At 33.9% G+C, this 20029-nt stretch overlaps 3 protein-coding genes across 7 annotated transcripts; all 3 read left to right on the top strand.

Moving 5' to 3' along the window:
* Window positions 1-64: 64 nt before the first annotated feature.
* LOC108220324 (mitochondrial uncoupling protein 1) lies at window positions 65-5031 on the top strand. The gene is made up of 9 exons (XM_017394064.2): window positions 65-565; window positions 1210-1428; window positions 1515-1593; window positions 1813-1946; window positions 2030-2128; window positions 2217-2321; window positions 3856-3933; window positions 4362-4448; window positions 4730-5031. Exons 1-9 carry the CDS (start codon window positions 482-484, stop codon window positions 4763-4765), a joined length of 921 nt encoding a protein of 306 aa, XP_017249553.1. The 5' UTR covers window positions 65-481; the 3' UTR covers window positions 4766-5031.
* Window positions 5032-5778: 747 nt separating this feature from the next.
* On the top strand, window positions 5779-13208 carry LOC108223636 (acetyl-coenzyme A carboxylase carboxyl transferase subunit alpha, chloroplastic). Of its 2 annotated transcripts, none has more exons than XM_017397983.2 (12): window positions 5779-6013; window positions 7229-7608; window positions 7719-7793; window positions 8835-8942; window positions 9049-9209; window positions 9396-9510; window positions 9595-9749; window positions 10470-10521; window positions 10609-10677; window positions 11290-11367; window positions 11451-12570; window positions 12816-13208. In XM_017397983.2, the coding sequence occupies exons 2-11, from the start codon at window positions 7267-7269 to the stop codon at window positions 12567-12569; spliced, it is 2274 nt and encodes a 757-aa protein (XP_017253472.1). In that variant the 5' UTR covers window positions 5779-6013; window positions 7229-7266; the 3' UTR covers window position 12570; window positions 12816-13208. The 2 variants fall into 2 exon arrangements, with proteins under 2 accessions (XP_017253472.1, XP_017253473.1); XM_017397984.2 differs by having other exon boundaries at window positions 5841-6013; window positions 11451-12513.
* Window positions 13209-15187: 1979 nt separating this feature from the next.
* On the top strand, window positions 15188-19538 carry LOC108221022 (uncharacterized). Of its 4 annotated transcripts, none has more exons than XM_064092872.1 (8): window positions 15188-15523; window positions 16252-16729; window positions 16821-16939; window positions 17035-17185; window positions 17394-17571; window positions 17663-18121; window positions 18382-18455; window positions 18929-19538. In XM_064092872.1, the coding sequence occupies exons 2-6, from the start codon at window positions 16263-16265 to the stop codon at window positions 17828-17830; spliced, it is 1083 nt and encodes a 360-aa protein (XP_063948942.1). In that variant the 5' UTR covers window positions 15188-15523; window positions 16252-16262; the 3' UTR covers window positions 17831-18121; window positions 18382-18455; window positions 18929-19538. The 4 variants fall into 4 exon arrangements, with proteins under 4 accessions (XP_063948942.1, XP_063948943.1, XP_063948941.1 ...); XM_064092873.1 differs by having other exon boundaries at window positions 15190-15523; window positions 16474-16729; window positions 17271-17571; XM_064092871.1 differs by having other exon boundaries at window positions 15190-15523; window positions 17271-17571; window positions 18945-19538.
* The last annotated feature ends 491 nt before the right edge of the window (window positions 19539-20029 follow it).

The following is a 20029-nucleotide window of genomic DNA, read 5'->3' as shown; positions in this document are numbered from 1 at the left end:
AAAAAAATGCCTGTGTCAAATTTTGTTCAAGGTATATACAAGAGTTCGGTTGGAAAGCTCGAACGGACACCAAATATTGACAAAAACTCGGAATACAATGAGAAGGAATGCCAGACAACGAAGGCCTAGAATTTAGGGGGACGATACAATGCAGACACAATAAAAAGTTTAGGACAGTGTATGCAAAGGAAGCGCAGCATAATAATTTATGCCCAAGAATACATACTCTATATCTGAGATGACGTCTGAAACCAATTTGCATTTTGCTTTTCCCGAGAATGAGAATCCCCCCACTCCAAAACTCTTTATTATACTCGCACATACATACACAATACACACATGGTGGTTAGATATTGTAAACTATACTCACTGCCTCTCTGTCTGCATAAATACATAATCTCTCTAGCAACAAGTACAAGGTATACACCCTTATAATCAATCAAGCCCCAAGTCATCATTTCATCAATCCCTTGCCTTGAAGATGGTGGGCGGTGGCAACTCTAAATCAGACATTTCTTTACCTGGCACTTTCGCTAGTAGTGCTTTTGCTGCTTGTTTTGCTGAGGTAACTACTTATTAGGATCATTTCTTTTTCTTTTTTTTCTTTTTTTCTTTTTAGAATTATTTTGTACTAGAGTGTGATTGTTTTTTTGTTATGATCTGGCCAAATTGTTTCTGCAGATGTAAGCATTGCAAAGACAATTGATTTATATGTTTCTTTCATTTTTCCTAGACTTTTCTGCTGTTTTTAATTAGAATGCTGTTGTATCTGTGTGTGTATATGTGCATATGTAATTATCTGCTAGTATTTCTTTAGTTGACCTTCATAGTGTTAGTTGGAAATGATTTTTTGAAATGGCTAGATCTATGATTTTGGTGCAGTGACGGCAAGGTTATTCACCTTACTGGCAAGTTTACGGTTTAATCTAATCTTTGATTGACATTACCAATATCTTTAATCTGTGTTGTTGAGGTTCCTTTACCATTATACTTACCATCTATTTTTTTTTTTTATTCCTTTAAGCTGTAGACCATTAACTAAGTTATTACGGTTATTAGGAATTTATGATACTCATCATAGGATTAATAGATTTTTTGGTTATTAGGAATCTATGATACTCATCATAGGATTAATAGATTTTTTTGTTATGATAAGCGTCAATGAGCTATGTAAATTCTTGCTAGTGATCTGTAATGATTTTGTTGCAGATCTGTACAATTCCCTTGGATACTGCTAAGGTTAGGCTTCAACTACAAAAGAAAGCTCTTGTAGGCGATGGAGTCGTTTTACCAAAGTACAATGGTATGTTGGGTACAGTTGGCACGATTGCAAGGGAAGAAGGTCTATCTGCCCTCTGGAAAGGCATTGTACCTGGATTACATCGGCAATGCTTGTTTGGAGGGTTGAGGATTGGATTATATGAACCTGTACGTAAGATACTTTCTACTTATAAAATCTGTTGTTTCTTGCTTCAGCAGTCACAATTCAATTGCATTTTCTGTACATGGGACAGGTCAAGAATCTTTACGTGGGTGAAAATTTTGTTGGCGATGTACCTTTAACCAAGAAGATACTAGCTGGGCTTACAACTGGTGAGAATACAGAATTTATTTTCATACAAGTTGTTGGCACAAGAATATGAAAATTCATAGAGCCTATAAAGTTATCAGCTTATATTTTTGTATGTGTTCACCATCCTCCCATCCACCAAGATATCGGCCCGCTGAAAGATTAGATTTCCTATATAGATAATATTATTATCTGTATTTAGAAGCTTGTGTAGCAATGATATATTGTATTAAATGAAACAGGTGCGCTTGCTATTGCGGTGGCAAATCCTACCGATCTTGTGAAAGTCCGACTTCAAGCTGAAGGGAAACTAGCACCTGGTGTTCCAAGGCGGTATAGTGGAGCTCTGAATGCGTACTCCACAATAGCAAAACAGGTTATTCTACAATATTCCGCCCACATGAATTCTCAGACCACTTGTCATTATCTATTTTTCCTCACAGTGAATCAATAATTTAGGAAGGAGTACGTGCCTTATGGACTGGACTTGGGCCGAATGTTGCACGCAATGCAATCATAAATGCGGCTGAGTTAGCTAGTTATGATCAAGTGAAGCAGGCTAGTTCCAGAATCATTAAACTTATCACACCGTTTACTCGTTACTATAGGAAATTTATTAGACTTCTAACTCCTTTGTTTTGTACAGACAATTTTGAAGATCCCAGGGTTTACTGACAATGTTCTTACGCATATATTATCTGGTCTGGGAGCAGGTTTTGTTGCAGTCTGCGTGGGGTCTCCGGTTGATGTGGTAAATTCTTTGTGCTGAATATATTTGTTGTTTTAATAAGCGATTTTCTTCAGATGAATACACTGTGTCTGCTTATGACTAAGTTTCTTCACATATTAAAAATCTTTAGGTCAGAGTCTCTGTCTTAAATGCATGTATTTTACATATTTTGCAATTGTAGTCTTTAGTGAACTTCTTTTGAGCATTCAACTGTGTGCATTGCTTTTAGGTCGACTATGCTACAGTTTTAAAAATGCTGCAATTTCCACTCTGGAGTCGGGACTAATCTGACTAATAAATAATATAATTACGACATGTGGATGACATGTAAATATTCAGTAAAATGTGATTCAATTTTGTCATGCATTGTTGTAGGACTTTTGAAGAACGTGGTAATTTATTTTTTGCATGGTGAAGCATATAAAGTACACTTCAACGTAAGAACTTTACAAAGTATTTGATGGTTGCAAGGTCACTTATTATAGAAAAGCACGATTCCTTCCCATAAAGTCAGTCAGAAGTACATATTTCTTCTCACACAGTGTCATCAAAGGTGTACAGGGAGTGGGGAGACGAGGGTTCTGTGCCTTGCCTCAGTGGCATCGATAAGGCACTCCCCCTGTATCTGCGAGCCTCTGATTTAATTATTTAATAAATAATCCCACACATCAATCATTAGTCGTCAGTAGTTAATTGCAAGATGTTGACGTAATCCTTCTTGTTGGGATTACAATACATCTGCTCAAATCCTGAGCAGAGTATTTATAGGAGTAATGTTCTTTCCTTCTCTTCTATTGTTTGGTAAGCTATGACTTGTGATTTGTATTTTTCCACTACTTGTTATCTTATTTGCTGGTCTTGATACTCACGACTTTCTTTTCCTTCAATACATCACAGCTATTCTCTTATTCATAATTCTTTCATTTTGTCTCTAGATGCATTAGGCAATAATTGGCTGATCATTGATCCTTCTCTTACATGTACAATAAAGGCACTAAGAAGTGTACTCTATGTGCGGTGTCTGATTTGCATATGGATTATCTTAGTGTACTAATAAACCATGACCGTCTCTGATGCCTCCCTCCACTGGTCTAGATAGCATAACCCATTCTGTTTCATTTGTACGAACATAAATATTATTTAACTGTTTATGAAGTAATCACCTCCTGCATTGTTTAATAGGTAGATTCATAAAAAATTTAGAAGATCCAGAAGTAATGTGTACTAGACTATAACATCTTAGGGCTCTTTTAGAACATTTATAAGGTCCATTTGTTACAATGCAGCGATGATTTCTAGTTATAGGTAATTAGGTACACAAGGATAATGCTTTGTGTTGCCTCTCGAGATTAGTTGTAATCTAGTTTCATAATCTGGTATTGCTTCATCCTGACTACCATAGGTAGTATTTGTGTTTCATGCTGATAAGGTGTATCCATGTATAATATATTTGAGGTTTGGTATAGACTAGCCTTTATGGACATGCTGTGACTATTTATTTTGGACTTGCACTCAAATTCTAAGCAGTGAATAATGGGAGAGGTTACTTTTACAGGTCAAATCAAGAATGATGGGAGATTCGACCGCATACAAAAATACACTCGACTGTTTTGTGAAGACTTTGAAGAATGATGTAAGCTTACTATATATCGACTAACAGTAATTTAATTTCGCTTCAATATTTTCTCCAAACAATATGCACCTGACGGACAATTTAATTTTCTTGTTCTCTTTAGAATAGAACATGTGAGACATGTTTGTCCAAAAACTCAATTTTTTTTACAGGAATATTTTTGACTACTTTTCTGTAGCAATCATCAATACAAATTTTCAAGTGACTTTTTATTCACTTGAGAATAAACATTGACTTTAGTGAAATCTATTGAACCAATCTTTCACTGTGATATGATTTGTTCAACCATTGGCAACTTATTTTCGATCATTATGCAATGCATTATACTCAGATATTTAGTAATTAACTTGGTTGCGAAGTCTTGCATTAGTAAGTAAATAGAGCATCGTGATGAGATACTTAACAAAACTTCTCATGAAATTCTTCAGGGCCCTTTTGCATTCTACAAGGGCTTCATTCCAAATTTTGGACGGCTTGGATCTTGGAATGTGATCATGTTTTTGACGTTGGAGCAGGTATTAATCTCGATCTTAATCAAAGCATTCTATGTATCTTGTACCCTTAGTCTACATCATCATGCTAGTGGTTTCAAGGTCCGTTTGAAACCGGAAACCCCAATATATTTAGATTATGTGTAACACTACTATAATTCCAAGTCGTTATTAAGAAGTTGATTACATAAGTGTTGTATCAGCAACCCTAACTATTTTCTCCTGACTATAAGTAGATTTAAGTTTATTTTGGATGTATTTTATTGCTTCTGACATATGCTTTCCTCTTGGTTTTTTGGTGGCAGGCTAAGAAGTTGGTTAAAAGTATAGAGTCAGCTTGAGTAAAAGAATGCCGCAGCAGGATATGTGATCCTCATTAAGTGCTAATTAATAAATTAAACTATACCTGATAAAGTAAATTAAAGTAAAATTTGAGTTCAAATCATAAAGTTGTAGCCTGTAGGCCATCTGGTGCAATAGAATTTTTTGCTTGAAAAAGATTATGCTCTGATAGTAACAGCTTTGTAGAGGAAAATAGCTTTGGAACTCTGGCTTTGCTGATAAAGCATGTATCATCAGGGAGATAATTCAAGATTCTTTTAACTCATGTGTTTTGTTATATTCTTGCAAACAGACCTAGTCGTGAATCTCCAATAAAATTGATTGAATTTTCAGGCATTTACATATTAAGTTGTTTGGAAAATATAATATTATAAACATTAATTGAATGCTTTATGAGAAAACTAATAATATCAAAAATCAATAAATCGGTCAACCGTTTATTTATGAGTCAAAAAATTACAATTTTAATTGAGGTCTCGAATTATATATGTTTAGCAAGTGAAGTGAAAGATGTTTTATATATTTATATTGAAATTATCAATAATATTATTTTCTTAAAAAAATATGATTTTACTAATTTCTGAAAATTATTGCAAATATGCGTTCTATCACAATCAAATGCAATTCTATTCATTTTTTTTTAACAAAAGAGTGTTGAAGTTGCTTTTCGATTTTTTGAAAAATATGTATTTTTATTAAATATATAAAATAAAACATTTTTTAAAAAAAACTGTTTTCCTTTTGAAATCCCCGATATATCTTATAATATTCCACTAAACATGTGTAGTCTCCTGTTTTCAATAATAAAATAATATTCATAAAAATCATGTACAATTTGAAATACTCACAAAAATAAAGAAAAAAACGAAAGAGAAATCCAACGTGAAGTTGATGAACCGTGAATGTCCCACCCAAAAACCCGAATTAATTCCCAACTGTCAAACCGGAAAAAAAGCTCAACTCCAATTTAGTTCGCATTGTAAGTATCGAAACTCCCCCACGAGGCCCTTCTACATTTTTCAATCTTTTGTCTCTATATTCATTTTTGTATGTACAACCCAACAAAACTCTCCTAACGACGATCTCACCGAGGCCACTTCACAATATATACACTATTTTCATCTCCTCACTCTCATTTTAAACGCCCCCAAATCTCCTTCTTTTGGTGATCACCACCTCTCTATGCTCATTCTTTAGCTCTTTCTTGGTGGCCCAGATTCATTTTCAGCTTGCATTTCAATCTTTGGGTATGTGATTGCTCATTCACCAAGATTTGGGTTTTATGATGTTGTTTTTAGTTGCAGATATGTTGTTTTTGAGATTGCTCTTCTGGGTGTTTCTTGTTTTGCTTTGTTATGATGTAAAGATGGAATCTTGATTGGTTTGATGGATTTGTTTGTGTTTGATTATGTGAAAGTTTGATGCTTTATGTGGTTTTTAGTTGTATTTCAGTTTGGTTTGATAGTTATGGTTTGTTTGCTTTGATATGTGGAATAAAAATGGAAGCTTGATTGTTTTTGCAATGAAGTTGGGACTTAGGCCTTTGATTTTGTGTAATGTTTAATTTGATGGTTAAGTTGGGGTTTGATGTCACGAGGCATTACATTTTTGAGCATTATATATATGATCATGTGGAAATACTGAAGCTTTGTTTTGTTTCAAATGTTGGTTTTGAGTAATCTTTGATATTGGTTTGTTATCAAATTTCGAGTTATGTTTTGGTTTGGTTCAATAGTATATACTCCCTCCGTCCCCCTGAGTAGTATACATTGGGGGACGGGGACGCGGCACGGACTTTAATGCTCCTGAAAAGTGTAGTTGTGCAATCTATTTTTAAAATTTTTCTTTTCTGAATTAAAGTCCGGATGTTATATTTTTATACAGAAAAAGAAAATCTCAAAAATAAGTTACGGAACTATATTTTATAAGAGCATTGAAATGCGTGTCGAGCAGTTAAAAAGAAACGTATAGAATTAAATGGGACAGAGGGAGTAGTTCTTATGCTTGGATGTGGACATGTGGTGTGGTGTAAAATTAATTCTTCTTATTTTTTTATTAGGGTTTTTGTAACTTTAGAAGTTTTAGGTAATGAATTGGTTAGAATTATAGATAATTATGGGTAAACATTGATGATTTCTTATAGTTCAAAATTGTATAATTAATTTCTGATTATTTATTATTTTTGTTGAAAAATTAGTTTGGACGTATCTTTATTTTTATTAGTTTTTAGTCTTCTTTGCTTTTATGTTCTGTAGAAGTAAAAATCTTAATTTTTATTTTGTTGTGCTAGGCTTCCTTTTGCATTTTTATGTAATAGTTTTGCTTTGATAACTAATTTTGAAGTAAGATCTTGAGGATCTGCTTTTCTTTAGCCAAAATTACACAATTGTGTGTAAAGACGATGCTTTAGAGTTCATCATATTTCGAAAATAATTGATTTAGCAGCTGTTTTGGTTGAATAGGTTGAGAATTTGGAGTAGCGGTAATCTGAATTGGGAAAATGGCATCCATGTTGCATTCTCAATTTACTGGAAATTTGGCTTCTGGGACTACGGTCTCTGACCTACTTCAAAGCTCAAGTAATGGTATAAGTGGTGTGCCTCTGAAAACCTTAGGAAGAGCACGATTGGGCATGACTAAAAGGGAATTTGCAGTTGTTGCAAAAGTAAGGAAGGTGAAGAAGCATGAATATCCATGGCCTGATCCTGACAATGCTGACCCAAATGTGAAAGGTGGAGTTTTAAGTCATCTATCGCCTTTTAAACCTCTGAAAGAGAAACCGAAGCCTGTTACTTTGGAGTTTGAAAAACCTCTAGTGGCCCTACAGAAGAAAATTATTGATGTATGTCTTCTGTTAAACTATTTTCTTTTTATTCTGATTTATTGTTAATTGAAAGAGGTGTACTGTATACCAAAATTTTGCTCATAAATATATTTTTGTCTCGAGTACAGGTGCAAAAGATGGCTAATGAAACAGGCCTCGACTTCACCGATCAAATTATCTCTCTAGAAAACAAGTATCAGCAGGTATTATTAATCTATGCTTTGTACGCCCTTTATACAAATTTTAAAGTATATTTAATATTATATATATATATATATAGGGTAGCACTCCATAGCATACCCTGTTATATGGAGTTACGTAGCACACCATTATAAATATATACATAATATATATTCTATTATATTTTTTATGAAATATAATTGCAAATTTTGATTATTAAACCGAAAACGAAGTTATACAATTTTTTTATTCCAAAGATCATCTAAAATTATGCAATATCTCAACATGATTCTATAACAGAATAATAATCATCCAGAATTATTCTGTTGTAGAATCAGTTTCGAAAATATACTTTTTTTAATCAAATTTTAAGTGTTAAATTACTTAAAATAGATTTATTTTATAGTATTCTATATTAGAATCACGTTTTATATATATTCTATAACAGAACTTATAATAAAATTGATGATTTATAGTGACGCACTATATAACTCTATATAAGGAGTCCCTCTCTGGAATGTTGGCCTATATATATATATATATATATATATATATATATATATATGGTTTTGCTGAAGCAGATATAAGATTGGGCAGAGATCTTGTAGTATATATATGTCTTGTCTTATATATGTCGTTCATGGTTCTATTTGTATCATGATTGCTCATTGATGGTTATTCTGTGCACTTCTAGCAGTGAAGTTGATATCTTTAATTCTTTTGTTGAATCAACGTGTAAGTCATAAACCAATACATTAAGATTTCTATATCTAAACAGCAGTAAATACCAAAATCTTCTTTTGTCTTGGTTATCATGATATATATGGGGTAATTGTTTGTCAAGTGGTGGTTATACATGTACAAATTTTTTAATATAATTAGTCTATAATATATACACAAACTTTAAAAGAGATTGGTAAATTGGTATGCACAAAACATATGGTGGATATGCTTAATGAATTTGAGATCATCAATATGATCCAATATTATCCTTGATTGGTGATTTGTGAATTGCATAGTGTCTCTGTCAACTAACTTTGCTCACTTTGAGATAATTATTGCAGGCCCTGAAAGATCTCTACACTCATTTGACTCCCATACAACGTGTGAATATTGCACGTCATCCTAACAGGCCAACATGTCTTGACCACATCTTTAATATTACCGAGAAGGTTATATTTGAAGATTTTGTAACTTCTAATTTTTATGTTCTATTTGGGTAGTAAACTAACAAGGATAGCTGTATGATCTCTCAATTGTTATATGATAACTTTCCAGTTTGTAGAGCTTCATGGAGATCGAGGAGGTTATGATGACCCTGCAATAATCACGGGCCTTGGATCTATAAACGGAAGAAGCTACATGTTCATTGGTCAACAGAAGGGTAGAAATACCAAGGAGAACATCATGCGCAACTTCGGCATGCCAACTCCCCATGGGTATGTATATAAGGAGGCGATTCAGTTATCTATTTGTTTCCCATATCTTGATTTTAAGGTGGACAGCTAATAGTGAAGAAAGTTCTTCAATATTATCCTAAAATATATTAAACGGGAAAATATATCAAATTGCAGAAAATCAGAATATTTTAATTTATTTTTTATTTGTATCTTTGTTTTCAACAGCTACAGGAAAGCTCTACGCATGATGTATTATGCAGATCACCATGGATTCCCTATAGTTACTTTTATAGACACTCCAGGAGCATATGCAGATCTTAAATCAGAGGAACTGGGCCAAGTATGTGTATACTTTTATTCGAATGTGTAGTTCTATATCGCTCCCGGCTTAATGACATTAATTGTTTTGTGAACATATATACAGGGTGAAGCTATTGCTCACAATTTGAGGACTATGTTCGGTCTGAAGGTGCCTATTGTTTCCATTGTCATGGGAGAAGGTGGGTCTGGCGGTGCTCTGGCCATCGGATGTTGTAATAAGATGTTAATGCTTGAAAACGCTGTGTTCTATGTTGCCAGGTAACTAAAGATATTTTCAATTACTAGATTAACATTCTCTTTCTAGTGTTTTATGTAGTATGATAATTTCAGTACTTCGGTAATATCACTATCCTTAAAATCCCGCATTCACATCAGATAATCAGAATTAGTGTTGACACTTTTAATAAGCTTTGTGTTGTTGCCTTCTGCCTCTTAAAACCCATGTGTGCTTTGCATCTGGCATCGTCAATGGCTAAACATGCAATTGTAGATGCTTTATGAGAAATTTTGTTATATGGTATGGTCGTATGTTCAAATTTAGCAGCGGTATTTTTCGACTGTATTGTAGTTTGTCTAATGATTAGAAATTAGTAAAAATTTGTTTAAGAAAATTAATGTGCAATTAATTTGCGTTCTTTCTATTTTAATTTATAATTTAATCAAATTATAAGGCAGATGTCATTTTCACAAAGTGCTCTTGTGAAGGTGCATTTGAGTCGTGTAAAAAGGAAAACTTCATGTAAATTGCAAAGGAGGTATATAATTTACCTTGAACTTGTATAAACTTATTAAAAAATATACTTGGGGGATTTTTTTATTTTATTAATCTGTAGAGTATCTTGCAGAATTTAACTAGTGGTAACCTGTTTTAGCAAGTGAACAAGGTTGCTTTATTCCTTTGAATGCCTCTTGATCCAATATATACATATCTACCAGTTTAATGTGTTAATCTTCTTTGCCTTGGTTATATCATTCCAGTCCTGAAGCATGCGCAGCAATTCTATGGAAGACTGCCAAAGCATCTCCGAAGGTTGTAGAAACTTTTAACTTTGAGATCTTGGCTTGCTGGTTTAATTTGCTAAACCTTATTTTTTTTTTTTACTTCCTTTATTTGCAGGCTGCTGAGAAGCTTAAAATCACTGCTACTGAACTGACTAAGCTGCAAATTTCAGATGGCATTATCCCTGTATTGTTCTACTTAAACTGAGATTCTATCTAGCAATTTATTATCTTCCGCTCCCTCTTTAACACACACAAACAAACAGGCAGAACCCCCCTGTGCAGTACTGCAGTCAATTGGTATATTGTATATACAGTTGAATTGCAACATAGTAAACATAGATGATGAAAGAATTTGAAGATGTGCTCCTATATTACTTGGATTCAAGTTCTTGGGCGGAAATTTCTTCAACCTAGGAACTTATTTATACAGTTTACACTCAATGAAATTTTCTGTGTTAAAACACATTAAAACGAAAAATGGGACTGTAGCAATTTCACGCCCAGAAACTCTTGTTTCCAACAAAATAAGCATATCAAAGTAATTTTAAACGAGCTTTTAAAATTTTTTGTTTTGAAGAAACAATATTACGAACTTTAGTATTGGAGGATAGTTCTACCCTTTCCTACTATTTATACTATTAAGGACAAGAATTTTGTCCAGAATTTTGGCCCTTCATCTGTTATTTTAATTATTCAGACCCCTTCTTTTCTTATCTAAGGAATTGCTTTAGTTCCTCTTTGGGTTCCCATATTTTAACAGCTAGGTTGTCTGATTCCAATTTTTATTAAAATGCAGGAGCCGCTTGGTGGTGCACATGCTGATCCCTACTGGACTTCGCAACAGATCAAATCTGCAATTGTGGAGTCAATGGATGTCAGTACATTCAACTTTAATCTTCAATTTCTATGAGTGTAACATGTTCTCGCTTAATCTTTGTGCATTGTATGATTTCATAGGAACTTTTAAAGATGGATACAGAAGAACTTTTAAAGCATCGGATGCTCAAGTACCGGAAACTTGGTGGGTTCCAGGAAGGAATTCCGCAAGATCCTATAAAGAAAGCACATATGAAAAAGACAGAAAAAACCGTTGTCCCAAGACCTGACAACTCAGAATTAGAGGGCGAGGTTGAAAAGCTGAAAGAGCAGATTCTGAAAGCAAAAAAATCATCTGCTGCTCCTCCAGATTCGGGTATGAATGAGATGATTGATAAACTGAAAGAAGAAATTGATTATGAATATTCGGTGGCAGCTAAGAGTTTGGGCTTTAAGGACAAAATTGTGATGTTACAAGAAGAATTTGCAAAAGCAAGGAATTCAAAAGACCAGCTAATACAACCAGCTCTACTGGACAAGATGCAGAAGCTTAAGGATGAGTTCAACCAGAACCTGCATAAAGCTCCCAATTACGAAAGCCTTAGCAGTAAGCTGGGAATGTTGAAGGAAGTATCTACAGCCAAAAGTCTATCTGAAAAGAACAAGGAGGCATCTCCACTTCAGCTAGAGATCCAAAAGAAGTACAAAGACATCTTGGATCAGCCTGACATAAAGCAGAAAATAGAAGCACTGAAGGCTGAAATTAAAAACAGCGGTGCATCTGGAGTTGATAACTTAGATCAGGGGTTGAAGGAGAAAATTGGGCAGGTGAAGAAAGAGATAGAGTTGGAACTTGCTGATGCTCTTGAGCCTTTGGGTGTGCGTGTTAACAAAGTTCCTGTGTCAGTAAAGGCAAAAGTGGATGAACTCAATAAAGAAAGTAATAAGATAATTAAAGATGTTATAAGTAGTTCATCAGAATTAAGAAGCAAGATCGAACTTTTGAAGATAGAAGTAGCCAGTGCCGGTGCGACACCTAGTACAGAGTCGAAAAACAAGATGCAGGCTTTGCAGCAAGATATAAAGCAGGGAATTGAGAAGGCTATTAATTCCTCGGCCTTAAAAGAGAAGTTTGAGCAGATCAAGGCAGAGATTGCTGAAGCTATTGAGTCTTCTGAAGAAGCCAATGAAAGTTTTGTTTCAGGTAATTCAAATGGGTCGACACCCATTAATTTGGAAGCAAACCGCATCTATTCTTGAGGTAATTTTGTTAATATTTAACAACAATATATACCACCTTAATGTATAGAATTCTATAAATATCGACAACTGTTGCCACTACCTGCATGTAGCAACTGGGAATGACTAGATTGAAAGTACTAATACTAGTAATTTCTCTCTTTATAATTATGTCGAATCATCATTTTAAAGAATACTAGTAACTGATCTGTTTACAATTATGTTGAATTGTCAAATCGATTCTAATTTTCTTCTTTTTCCTGATAGCCAACACAGGTGAGAGTTGAGGAATTAATCATGGTCGTTGATACATCTCTCGAGTCCAAGCTCCATAAGGCTTACATATGGCAAAGCTTTCTTAGATCTCAACTCATGTTTAGCAGCCACAAGTTTTCATTCCCTGGAACAATAGATCAGGGCACAAAATAGATGCTTATTGAACAAGCTTTACCGGCTTGTTTGAGATTCTGAGTTTTTGTTTTTGTTCTCTTGCTTTTCTGTTCTTACATAGGTACTGTGTCGACTATGCTGTATAACAGGGGAAGTCTTGAATCCCTTAGAATTAGAAGAAACTTAAGTTGTGTGGCCAGTTCTTATCTGCATCCTTTGTCCTAGTCTCATGTTATTTGCTCTGATCTTAAATATTCCTTTTCGGTGCAAGTGTGTGTTCTTTCTTTGCTAAATTTTATTGTCCTGGTTTCGGGCTTAAAAACGCGGCTTTTTAATCTTTTTCTTGGGTTGTTCTGCCGGTTTACCACCAAGTTTGGTCGGAGATTCAGCATATCTTGAAAATATAACATGTTTTTTATGAAACAGGAGTGAATGACTTGATATTATCGAGACTGATTAGACTATTTCAGCAAGGGGCGGGAAGTAGTCCTACGACTATGAATATGTTGTCATAAAAGGTCAAACATAGCTGTCAAACGGCAATTCAAAAACATTAGTAAATTCTTACCTTGGTTCACGTGGTTTGCCACGGCTGTGGGTTTATTCGGTGTGCACCCAAAAGGGTAGCTGCTGTGGGTTTCTACTTAAAAAAAAAAAAAAATAGAAAAACCCCATTTTTATCAAGTGAAAAAGAAAACAATGAATAAGCTATAAGAAGGCACTAAGAGCAAGTCCAAGAGTGTCTTAGTGGATGCCCTATATAAATAATAAAATATGATGTCCTAGTAGTTTAGGACATCATTTTTATAAATTCACTCCAACAAAAAGCCTTATCCACAAGCCCTATTATTAAAATATTAATATTTTGAATGAAAAAGTAGAGGGAAAAGTAGTGGGGAGAGAGAGAATGATAATATTTTATTATTAAAAGTGAAATGAGGCTCAAGTAGGTGAGCCCTAAAAATAGGGCTGAAGTAAGTTGTCCTAGTGATTTAAGGCATCACTAGGACACTGTTGGAGCAATGTTTTCAATCAAATGCCTCAAATTATGACTTAGGACATCATTTGAGGCAGCTTTGGACTTGCTCTAAGTGACTTCTTGATTTTTCAGTTTGGATTTCGAAATTATCAAAACTAGGTTGTTGATTGTATGACATGCTGAGTGTTGACCGAACAAACTAACATTATACAGTACTCCCTCCGTTTCAAATTACATGTCCATTTTCAAAAAATCACATAGTGATTTTGAGAAAAAAAAAGAGGTGTATTAAGTCATTAATTGAACCTAATATGTGGTGCATAGTTGATCTTGGAAATATAAATTTAAAATATGTGAAGGAGAGTTGATTTTGAAAATATAAATTTAAATTGAAAGTTGAAGTGGACAAGTATTTTGAAACAAACTTTTTTTTCTAAAAGTGGACATGTATTTTGAAACGGAGGGAGTATCAAGTAAAGTATGTACTTCTAATTTTGATATTGTACATTCATTATATTCAGAGATAATTGTATTTTATATTTTGCTTTCAAATATAGATATTTACCAGAATTTTGAGAATTATAAATCCCATTTCATAATTTTTATCAGCGCAATTATATTTCATTCTCTTCTGTTATAGTTAAAAATATAATATTTGAATATTTAAATCAAACTTGATATTAGTTATTTAATACCAATACAAATTACTAAAATACAAATTAAATACAAAACAATGCGATTAAGCAGAATGGTAAGGGTTTGGGACCAGGGATGAACCCCGAGATGGATAGTCGGGTCTAAAAAGGGCTAGTACGGTCAGGGTGGAGCCTAGTGGGATCATGGTGGGGCAAGTTTCGACTCTTGAGGCTGTCGGAGCCCGGGCGTGTGTGGAGTCTTAGCGAGGCTCTCGCGGATCCGGGGTGTATTAAGTGAGGCGAAAGTGGTTCCTAGATAGGTGATGACATATTTAGGGGGTAAGTGATGGCATACATGGTGTGGATGATATCTTTAGCTATAGTTTCCTGTATTTTAGTTTTTATTTTAGTGGGTTGTATTTGAACAATTGCTTATATATAAATATCATATCATAATTTTAAAAACTTGAAGAAAAGTTTAAATAGACAAATCTAAAATTCTCATTTTATAATTTTAAAAACTTAAAAAAAAGTTTAAATAGACAAATCTAAAATTCTCATTTGTCTCTCATTATTTAATGATAAGATGGGTGTTAAACGACGGCGAAGATGAAAATTATGAACTGCCTGAATAACTAGTGGATGAAAGTTTTTGAATGTGATTTGTGTTTTGTAAAATTCTGAAACACATTCGTAATCCTAAGTACAAAATGCAATCAATTCTTGTCATCCGTGAATACTTAGAATAAATGTTTAAACTGTCTGTCTATTACAGCAACATGCAGCAGTTGACTAGTTGACCAACTGAAAAATGGAAGCATCTCGATTCAAACTACCACTCTCCCATGATTACGTTGACCCTAATTACTCTTAATCTTTGTATATTAATGTTGATTAACACATTTTTAGATACCTCCGATTGTCCATCTTTCAATCATACTGTTGCAGCATTGTCCAAAGCTTCTTCCCAGGTTAGTTTTACACAATTATATCTCAAGAGCTTCTTTATGATTTATTAGTCACCTCTTTTTATGTAAAGCCTACAAATATTATGCTCTCATTTTATCTAATGTGCTATGGTCAATTTACTAGTGCTTTTGATTATATGGTGTATGTGTAGCACTTGTTTAGCAATCTACTTGTGTTTATTTTCTGATTTTCTATTACATTTAATGTGTATTTGATTTAGGATTATCAAACTTGTATTATTATTTCTGGATACTCTACTCAGCTTGTTGATTGTGCATAATCTAAGCCCTAGATATCTACTAATAATTAAAAACATTCCTTCTAATATTGAGAGCTTAAGCACACTTTCATGAACTGAGCTTGTAGTTTTTGCCAGTGTTGATGACATATTGATTACTGAAAATAATCTTTAAGCTGATTCGCATCTTAAGTAAATCTTTGATTCGGTTTTAGCATTAGGGATTCGGGTCAATAAAATATTATCTAGGTCTAGAGGTCCATGGGTACATAAAATGATGTACCAGCTTTGTTATGCTTGTGCTAAGTTGTTCTATTGATGCCTGTTTACCAGATACAGATTCAACCAAATTATTTAGCTTAATTTAAGTCTGTGATGACTTCCAATTGCTTGATCTATTTTTTTATACCTCTAAACTTGATGAATAAGGTTGTTTAACTCTTAACACATGATTATAACTAATATATATAACTATTTTTTTTATTTTGCAAGTTGTGAATCTAATGACGGACAATATAAACTTCAACGGTGAACCCTTCTTATGTCAAGATCACAACTTGAGTGATAATATTATAATGGCATCAGATAACTATGTTATTGATGGGACCGATCCACATCTCGTCAATCTTTATCATGGAAAATTGTATGATATTATTGGCCAGGAAGAGACCGCCAGAAAAGTGTCCTTTTTGATTTTCCAATATACCCATGCAGCTTCTAGAATGAGGAGATGGCTCGGCAGTCTTTCTGCATTAGCTCCCCTGAATGTGGCTAGAACTTACTGTGTCTCACCTGTAAAAGCATTGATTAGTCGTCCATATATGTATATAGGATCAGTGCAAATAAGAATACAGGCAACCCAGAGAGTAGTAGATAAACCTTGTCTTATAATAGATCAAGTTTCAGCTCAAACATTTGATGCGTGGAATTCAAGTGCTTTAAATGAAGAAGATTTAACTTTGTTTTTCCGGTTAGTAATTTAATATTTCTGTACAAACTGTAAGCTTTGCATTTATATTTATGAATTAATGAGACATATTACTTTAATTTAATTTATGTAGTTCTCTGTTCTCTGCGGTGAGTATGTTTCATCAAGATGGAAAGTATTTTGGGAACATTAGAGCAGGAATACGCATCTCTGGTAACCTTCCAACACTTGCATTTCCTGCTGTCTTCGAAGGTATATTTGTTAATATACGTACCAAGTTTATTTTATTGATATTTATATAAGTTAAATGGTTATAAAAGGTTATTATAAGACTTGTACTCTTGTAGCTATACAGTGTGAGCAAGGTATCCGGAATGACCTTAAGGAACTCCATAAAATGGTGTTGGAATCAAAAGTATCAGGGGCTTGTGAAAGGAAGTTATTTGATGAACTTTGTCAAAAGTATGTGGGGAACCATGGAAGTTCTGCCTTTTTAAGGTGCGTTAATAATAATGACTAACGAATTTTATTGTTTGCATTATGCAGCTGTATTGTTTAGAGATCTTTGTTTCCTTTGTTTCAGAGATGAATCATTCCTAATTACACATTGTCCTGTGGTCTGGACCAGTTCAGATAGATACAACTTTATTAGGAAATTAGGAGAATACAGAGATTTTAATAAGCGTTATTATGAATCACTTGTCAGCGATACCCTTGAGCAAGCAATACCAATCGACTTCTGGACAAGGATACAGACAGCTACACCATCATCTTCAGCTTCCAAGCTACAAAGATTATATTATCATGATAATGCCGATACAAGGACATATTTATCAACAGAATCTATAAGACATTTTCACAGATGTGGATACGAGCATAAGACAGTAAGTTCAATGTTTTACATTATAATATTTTAAATGAACATATAAACTTCAGTTGATGAATATGCTTTTCTTTTGTTTCTTATTAATATAGCCTGGATATCCGTCAAATCTGGACATGGAGAAATTATTATACTCTGTCTTCCCAGAAGCCCCTGCGTTCTTATACGAGATGATGATCAACAAACTGTATGTCAGGGGTCATATGATGCCTTCCATCATAAATTTTCTCCAAATTGGACCATATAAGTTTAACTTCTAGCTCATACTTTGGACCATTTTGAATTCTGTGGCTACATGTCCGTACGTCACATCAAGGGCTGCTTCGTATGCAAGTAACAAGGTTCAGGACATTGATATGAGTATACCACTATTGGTACTCCCGATTCAGCATCCAGCTGAGCTTCACGGGGAATAATTGTGGAGAAATGTTCCCCTGACAACCTGCCTTATAAAGGAAAAAACCGCCATCACATACGTGCAACAAACACAAGGAGGGCAAGATGGGGGAAATCCAGCATCGCGTCAACCAACGATGTGCAACATACATAAGGTCAGGTTCTTTCAGCAACTCCTTTTGGGTGAAAGGGACAACTTCAATTGTGATGCATTTTGTACCTTGTGCGTTGATCTTGTCATATATGGTGCCAGCTAGTGATCAATTGTTAGTTTGCTACAAACACTGTCAATTGATGCAAAATTGGGTGATACTTTGGATTTACTCTTTGACAATTGTGGTGTCAATTCAAGAATATAATTAAACAGGAAGTAGGTCTAAACACGTTGAATGAACAATCATATTTTGAATTTCAGGATTCTAACTTCAAATCCTTGGATCATGGAGCTTTAGCCAGATTGACCCCATAAGTTTCAGTTCCAACTAACAGGTATTGTCTAAACCTTTTATAAGATTTTCACATTCATTTTTAAATGTTAAACAGATTTAGGAATCAACCGAATACTATCAGTATACAAAAGGGTAAAACAACACTATAAACTTAATATTAAAGCCGCCAGATCTCAAATTTAATAAAATTTTAACATAACCCTTTTAAATATTCGTTTTTAACAATTGTTACAAAAACTTCAGATCAAGGGTAATTAGCAGATAATATACTCGTAATTTATGGTGCTCTGATATCTCATATATCTGTGAGTCACACTGTTAGGAAGAATGCACACACAGCATAAACGAGGCAACTAGGAAATACTTGAAATTCACGGTAGAGATCCTTTGTTAGGAAGAGTGCACAGACAAACAAAAATGTCACAGAGTAGCAACTTTACAATTGTATGACTATTCTTTGAATATGGTAATGTTTTATCATCGCCTTCAAATAGACTAATGGTTTTCATATAGATGCTGATCAATCAAGATCGTCGAGCTTCAGATATTGAGAAGCTGATCTATGGCAGTGATGTACTTGTTCTCCATGGGAAATAACCATCTACGAGGTTATTGGTTGATCATTCGATATAGAGAGAGCTTTCTATGGGAAATGGAAAAGAGTGATAATATCTCGGGTCTATCCAACAAAATATATTACTGGTAATGGGGCAGCAGAAGTATACATATTTAACAATACCACGGGAATGAGTGTGACTACCTGAGTGAAGCTCTGGCAAATGGATTCTGCAGTCTGAAACCTTCTCAATGATTTAATTAATTGTTTGCAACTCTATCATGTAGAGGTATTATACATTTGACAGAACAGATCTGGACTACATAAAGTTCTGCATTCCATCAAACCACAGATCTGGACTACATAAAGTTCTGCATTCCATCAAACTACTCTCTCTCTTTATATCAATAGGCTTCAACCGCAGTAGCTTAGAGCAAGTCCAAGTGTCCAACAATGTACTAAATATGTCCTAACCTCAAATTTAAGATATTTGGATGAAACGGTGGTGTCTTAAATTACCGGGACATCCAATTCAATATAAAAAAGAATCAGCAGATTTAGTGTGCAGATCCTATAACTATTTTTCTGATCATAATACAAGCAAAGAGTATATTCAAATATATCACAGAATATAATAATATAAAATTTCCTATTTGTAATATTATTTATTTTTGTTGAGTCCTCCGAAAAACAATACATAAATAACATGAAAATAAAAATTTAATATTTAAATTTTTATTCAAAAAAAATTAAAAATATTATAAACTATAATATTTTATAGAAGTATTAAGATGTGTGTCAGGAATAAAAAAGTACTCCTCTATTCAGTGAATTGTGTATGACATGTTTTTTAAAATTTCAATAAAATATAATTTTATAATATTTAATAGAGAACTCAAAAATAAATATTTTGAAATTATATTTTACAAAAACATCCAAAAATAAGCAAATGTTTGCGGCCCGGAGGGTGCATTGAACAACGAAAAAGCCGTACGAGGGAGTGGAGGGGCCGGGTGGGACAATTAAATCTCAAGAAAGGTGGCTGTCTGCTGTCAGTC

This window comes from Daucus carota, chromosome 5 (assembly GCF_001625215.2).
Source record: "Daucus carota subsp. sativus chromosome 5, DH1 v3.0, whole genome shotgun sequence".
Taxonomy (NCBI): domain Eukaryota; kingdom Viridiplantae; phylum Streptophyta; class Magnoliopsida; order Apiales; family Apiaceae; genus Daucus; species Daucus carota.
The sequence above is the reverse complement of the archived record's forward strand: the minus strand, read 5'-3'. Positions and strand labels throughout refer to the sequence as shown.

Bases quoted from the DNA above. Each gene is read 5' to 3' on its own strand.
- LOC108221022 (XM_064092871.1), top strand. From the start codon at position 16,263: ATGACGGACAATATAAACTTCAACGGTGAACCCTTCTTATGTCAAGAT. The intron at 17,186-17,270 runs GTGCGTTAATAA...CCTTTGTTTCAG, and splicing joins GGAAGTTCTGCCTTTTTAAG to AGATGAATCATTCCTAATTA. The intron at 17,572-17,662 runs GTAAGTTCAATG...TTATTAATATAG, and splicing joins GTGGATACGAGCATAAGACA to CCTGGATATCCGTCAAATCT.
- LOC108223636 (XM_017397983.2), top strand. From the start codon at position 7,267: ATGGCATCCATGTTGCATTCTCAATTTACTGGAAATTTGGCTTCTGGG. The intron at 9,210-9,395 runs GTATGTATATAA...TGTTTTCAACAG, and splicing joins GGCATGCCAACTCCCCATGG to CTACAGGAAAGCTCTACGCA. The intron at 10,522-10,608 runs GTTGTAGAAACT...CTTTATTTGCAG, and splicing joins CTGCCAAAGCATCTCCGAAG to GCTGCTGAGAAGCTTAAAAT.
- LOC108220324 (XM_017394064.2), top strand. From the start codon at position 482: ATGGTGGGCGGTGGCAACTCTAAATCAGACATTTCTTTACCTGGCACT. The intron at 1,947-2,029 runs GTTATTCTACAA...TCAATAATTTAG, and splicing joins ACTCCACAATAGCAAAACAG to GAAGGAGTACGTGCCTTATG. The intron at 3,934-4,361 runs GTAAGCTTACTA...GAAATTCTTCAG, and splicing joins TGAAGACTTTGAAGAATGAT to GGCCCTTTTGCATTCTACAA.